This window comes from Limulus polyphemus, unplaced genomic scaffold (assembly GCF_000517525.1).
Source record: "Limulus polyphemus unplaced genomic scaffold, Limulus_polyphemus-2.1.2 Scaffold1563, whole genome shotgun sequence".
Lineage (NCBI taxonomy): Eukaryota > Metazoa > Arthropoda > Merostomata > Xiphosura > Limulidae > Limulus > Limulus polyphemus.
In genome coordinates this window covers 230,946-234,295 of record NW_013667173.1, presented here as the reverse complement: position 1 = coordinate 234,295, position 3,350 = coordinate 230,946, and the positions used below count along the sequence as shown (strand labels likewise).

The window sequence follows — 3,350 nt, the reverse complement described above, 5'->3', positions numbered from 1 at the left end:
AGCCGGTAGTCATCGGGTTAGAATTTACAAGACAGTGATATCCCTGGAACTTAATGAAGTTGGAAAGTAAAGAAATGTGGATCAACTAGGAGCACCAAGGCTATCCAAAAAGAGACCTGCAACAAATCATAACTCAGCTGTGGTAAACAAAATGCAGCGTCTTGTAACAGGTGAGAATCCACGAGCATAAACTTCAGTGACAAAAGCCTGCCACGTGTCACAGACAACAATATGTACGCAATATAATCAAGAAGGATTTCCATCTATAAGAGCAATACAAGTCACATGTACACAAGTAGCTCAGACGACATACCAGTCAAGTCACTAGATGCAGCGTCTAAGGATTTCTGTGTGATTGGGCTGTTGAAAAAGCTTTAATGCAGGTAATATAGGATGGTGGGATACCGCTCTAGGAATATTTATTGCTAGTTAACAGTATGTGTGAATACATTCGAGCTCCTGTCTTTCATCCAGAGCAAAAGTGAAGTTTCCTCTGCTCTGACAGCCAATAGACGTCATAATGAACGAAAATGGAAGCAAGTCAGCTTTATTAAAGATATTAATCATAGTTAATAATGATTGAATGTTCACTTGTGTTTGCTGCCTTAACTCTTACTTTACAAATTTCCGAAATATACTCTTTATATAATTATAAGACAAATTTATAATCATTTATTTATTTATATGGTGTTTTGAGTCTGTTTTACTTCACCATATAGTAAGTAACATAAATTTACTTATATATATTGTTCTTGTTTTTTTCCTTTAAATTAAGAAAGACAAATTTACAATTTACTTGAATACCACGCGATTTCATCAGTAGACAATGACGCCAAGCGTTGTAAACACTGGAGGGCTTATAATGTAATCCCACATTGACTAGAACATTTATATAACATGAGAAAATCGATGTTTTACACCTTTTTCACGACAAACCTGTGATGAATGATACTTTACTTAACGCAGGCGAACACTCGTTCCTACCGATTTGAATATTATGCCTATTGAATATTATTGATTTGGGATGCACATCCTTGTCGCTTCTGTGTTTACTTGTCTTTCTTTTATTAGGCCAAGACCTATTACTTTATTTTTACTGTCCCTTTGCCTCGTGATTCAGAGGGGGATTAAGACCATGTTACCTGAGTTATGAAAACAGTGAAGCCTTCAAAGTTTTTTAAAAGTATGCTTTTTATTTGTAGGTAACTTACCTTATTAAACAGTAGGTCTACTAGTAATTACCGCTATTAGCTATGGAAAAATGGGGACAGTCTTAATAATAATACGAAAATATTTACCATAATGTCGATTTAAAGTAAAGGGTAATAATAAACACTGTTAAAATGAACAGGCCTGTAGAATTTACAGAAACATACGACAATAAGTGTGCTCTTGTGGCATTATCAGGGAAAACCGATTTCCCAGACAAATATCAGATTGGTCAGCCCAAAAATAAAAGCAGAAATAATGGGAGTATTTTTCGTTTGACAACATAACCGAGTTTCTCTAAATGAAAAATAACGATACTAGACAAATATAAGTAAGTGAAAAAAAACAAAAAACTCTTTATTATTACAAACAAAGAAAAACCACAGTGTGCGTACTTGCGCAAAAGGAACTAAGGCTGATTCTACTGGAGTGTTTAGATCCACAACTTTGTTTTGTTTAGGATTAGTGTCCGTAGAGATAAAACACGATCTCCTAGAAAGCACACCTGGATTCAACAGGTAAAACACTTTCTTTGTCTAGTCGACAGCGTTATCTCGTGACTCTTGTTCTCTTACAGCATTGGTCGGCTGTTACATGTAGTAAACGTCAACTCGGCCAGCGAAGAATATTACAGTGTCAATCCTTTCTACCCGGATTCTATATGTTACTGCGATATACTGTCAGGCAGAATAGATGTTAACTATTATAGAGAAAGACGAAACAAAGCCATCTCAGTTACTTTCTGGGCTACATGTTTATGCTAAAACTATCAAATAAATGAACAATGTTAAGAATCCCTTCATAGTATACGATATTCTATCACGTTTAACCCATTTTATACTATACAATATTTCATCATGTGTAACTCACTTTATACTATAATATATTTTATCATGTGTAACTCACTTTATACTATAATATATTTTATCATGTGTAACTCACTTTATACTATACAATATTTTATCATGTGTATCTCACTTTATACTATACAATATTTTATCATGTGTAACTCACTTTATACTATAATATATTTTATCATGTGTAACTCACTTTATACTATAATATAGTATAATATATTTTATCATGTGTAACTCACTTTATACTATACAATATTTTATCATGTGTAACTCACTTTATATTTTATCATGTGTAACTCACTTTATACTATACAATATTTTATCACGTGTAACTCACTTTATACTATACAATATTTAATCATGTGTAACTCACTTTATACTATAATATATTTTATCATGTGTAACTCACTTTATACTATACAATATTTCACCATGTATAACTCACTTTATACTATACAATATTTTATCATGTGTAACTCACTTTATACAATACAATATTTTATCATGTGTAACTCACTTTATACTATACAATATTTTATCATGTGTAACTCACTTTATACTATAATATATTTTATCATGTGTAGCTCACTTTATACTATACAATATTTTATCATGTATAACACACTTTATACTATACAATATTTTATCATGTGTAACTCACTTTATATTATACAATATTTTATCATGTATAACTCACTTTATACTATAATATATTTTACCATGTATAACTCACTTTGTGTTAATTGTGATTTCCCTTTTTTCGATGACCCACAAACTCTTCTGTTTTTTTTTCACAGAGTCTTGTGGATCTAGCTTTGTCCACCCCACTTCAGGGAGAAAGTATCTTCGAGACTCCATTAAATATCATCTCAAGTCTTATGAAAAAGGTAACTTTAAACTACTTATTTCTAATCTCTATGCCCCCCAGTGACACAGCGGTATGTCTGTGGACTTAAACGCTAGAAACCGGGTTTCGATACCCGTGGTGGGCAGAGCACATATAGCCCATTGTGTAGCTTTGTGCTTAAATCCAAACAAACCAAACTAATCTCTACGTTACGTTGGTTTAGTCTTACATTTGCAGCAATATTACTAATGAAGAAACAATATCACTGTACACATGACTAATTCTGATGAGAATTGATTGTTTAAAATTTCAAATCTAGGTCGATCCAAAAAAATCCTCAATAACACTAACCAATAAGAAAGCAAAACTTCTTCTGGTCAGTTCTATTAAGAATGCCCGACATGGCCAGGTGGTTACGGCACTCAACTCGCAATCTG

At 32.6% G+C, this 3,350-nt stretch overlaps 1 protein-coding gene across 2 annotated transcripts in view; it reads left to right on the top strand.

The window, feature by feature from the left end:
• The window catches only part of LOC106464114 (C-Maf-inducing protein-like), a 79,227-nt gene that overhangs the window by 28,737 nt on the left and 47,140 nt on the right, over positions 1 to 3,350 (top strand). For both annotated transcript variants that reach the window (XR_002611640.1, XM_022391782.1), the window contains exon 5: positions 2,864 to 2,953. Coding sequence is in view for 1 of the 2 variants with exons in the window: in XM_022391782.1 (XP_022247490.1) it covers positions 2,864 to 2,953 (90 nt within the window). In the remaining variant the exon portion in view is untranslated. The remainder of the gene's footprint in view (positions 1 to 2,863; positions 2,954 to 3,350) is intronic.